Source organism: Dipteris shenzhenensis, chromosome 29 (genome assembly GCF_047967505.1).
Source record: "Dipteris shenzhenensis isolate YYH24624 ecotype China chromosome 29, Dip_SZ_1.0, whole genome shotgun sequence".
Lineage (NCBI taxonomy): Eukaryota > Viridiplantae > Streptophyta > Polypodiopsida > Gleicheniales > Dipteridaceae > Dipteris > Dipteris shenzhenensis.
In genome coordinates this window covers 27,549,678-27,552,005 of record NC_141624.1, presented here as the reverse complement: position 1 = coordinate 27,552,005, position 2,328 = coordinate 27,549,678, and the positions used below count along the sequence as shown (strand labels likewise).

The 2,328-nt window shown below is 42.7% G+C and overlaps 1 protein-coding gene across 1 annotated transcript; it reads left to right on the top strand.

The window, feature by feature from the left end:
- The first annotated feature begins 491 nt into the window (after positions 1 to 491).
- Positions 492 to 1,866, top strand: LOC147882658 (large ribosomal subunit protein eL18x-like). The gene is made up of 5 exons (XM_087400612.1): positions 492 to 560; positions 639 to 728; positions 844 to 972; positions 1,150 to 1,332; positions 1,414 to 1,866. Exons 1-5 carry the CDS (start codon positions 558 to 560, stop codon positions 1,570 to 1,572), a joined length of 564 nt encoding a protein of 187 aa, XP_087256738.1. The 5' UTR covers positions 492 to 557; the 3' UTR covers positions 1,573 to 1,866.
- Positions 1,867 to 2,328: the final 462 nt, after the last annotated feature.

Below are 2,328 nucleotides of genomic sequence, written 5' to 3'. Positions count from 1 at the left end.
CTCCTCGATGATTTCAGGCCTGCTCATTCATCACCAAACAATTTCAATCGGAAGAATGGCTCAAGGGTTGTGGAGAGACATTTGAGATTTTGTTAATCTCTAGTGATACAGATTAAGTAGCCTTTCTGGCTGACCCTGGACAAATAGACGAAGAGCTTGTCTCAACAATTTGAAGGGTTAGGGATTCTGTCTCTGGTGATAGTTGGCCCCATAATCAAAGAGTAGACACCCGTCAAGAAATAAAAGGAACTGCAAAACTACTACATCTAAGTAGATAGGAAGAATGGCAAAATAGCGCAACATAAATAAAACTATAGCAAGACTACAACCAAGCAGAATGGCAACATTGAGACACTACAAAAGTGTTCTAGGATGAGAAGCAAAAAGAAACACGAGCCTATAATGACACCAACCCGAATGACAACACAAGAGAGGACCAATCCTGAAATACCACGTGGCGGGCGAGCGCGTGGCACGCCAAAAAAGAGCCTATATAAGGAAAGAGCATATTGCTAGGGTTTCTCTTTTGAAAGTTGTCTCCCCTTTGACCTTCAGCTATGGTAAGCTTGTAAACGATTTCATACAATCTCTTCATCTTTTCCTTGATCCTTACCTTCGATCTTCTGACCTCCTTGCAGGGTATCGACTTGCCCGCCGGTGGTCGCAACAAGAAAACCAAGCGCACCGCCCCTACAAGCGACAACGTCTACCTCAAGCTTCTTGTCAAGGTTTGCTTTCTTGCCTTTCTGTCAATTCATCGAGCTGGACTTCATGAAATGTGATCAAATTTACAAACGAAGGATAATGTGATCATGCTGACACAGATTTCTCTAATCCTGGCAGCTTTACAGGTTTTTGGTGCGCAGAACTGATAGTGCTTTCAATGCAGTCGTCCTGAAGCGCCTCTTTATGAGCAGAACCAACAGACCTCCTCTTTCGCTCTCCCGCCTTGTTCGTTTCATGAAGGGCAAGGTATAATGGTATAATGCGATGATGACTTTGTAGGTCTCATCAGAGTCTATTTTGTCCCTTGCCTGTCAAACTAATATTGAATCTCTGCGATTCTGTCCGTATCATTTCTTTATGAAGACCCCTTGGTTTTTGTCGAAAGTTTTTCTCTGCATTGATAGGTGAATAGCTTGTGCGCAGGAAGACAAGATTGCCGTCTTAGTTGGAACTGTGACTGATGATGTGAGGCTTTATGAGGTTCCTGTCTTGAAAGTAGCAGCTCTAAGATTCACAGAGACTGCTCGAGCTCGCATCCTGAAGGCTGGAGGGCAGTGCCTCACATTTGATGAGCTTGCATTGAAAGCTCCCACTGGGGCAAACACGGTATGTATTTTAACATACCCCATTGTTGTTCTTCCTAATACAATAGAAATTGTCTGTTTCTGAAGAATTAGGCGATAACAGGTGCTTCTTCGAGGACCTAAGAATGCACGTGAGGCAGTGAAACATTTTGGTAGAGCCCCTGGTGTGCCCCACAGCAACACAAAGCCCTATGTACGGTCAAAGGGCCGCAAGTTTGAGAGAGCTCGTGGACGCCGTAACAGTAGAGGTTACAGAGTGTGAGTTTTGGATCGGGTGAGCCATCTTTGTGATGCTCTCGTGCATTGGAGCCAAAGTTTCTGAACGTGCATTTTTTGCTAATGAGAAGGTGCATTCGTTGTTCTTGGAACTTCGTGGTGTCAATCATTCTTATGTATGACTTCTATGGAGATTAGCTGAACATTAGTCTTAGCATTGATCTTTGCATTTGTGAAGTGAGAGTTTGGGTTTTCTGTCGTCTGGCTAAAAGTTGGATAAGCATCTTGGGGGTTTATGGTTCCTTCTAACCATTGCACAAAAATATATTCAGCTTTATTAGTTTTGTAGCTCAGCTATGGTGACGACTCTTGGTTCTAAATGTGTGAGGCTCAGCATTTTGAGTAGACATAGCTGCAAGGCCACCTGTACGTTATGATGTTCCAAATAACTGGAGCCTCAAAATTTTAATTTGTGCTACTAACAAATCCAAAAGCAGCACACAAGGGGCGATTAAGGTCAATATTCCTCAAATAATTGTAAAAGTTAACTCTTTTTGAAAGCTTGTTGCTCAGACCTATTGTAAGGCCTTGTCGTTGGCCAAGTGTGGCAGGTTATAATGTCTATCAGCTTAATTATAATAACATCGGCAATACATGTGGGTTTTTTTGTTTTGCGATCAGTTATTATGTTTCTGTTTAATGTGCAGACGGTGATGAGGAAATAATGGTCTTATAAAAATTTTGAGAACATGCCAATGCAGGTTGCATCACTGCCTGTTGCACTCGAATGTGATGGGGTCTG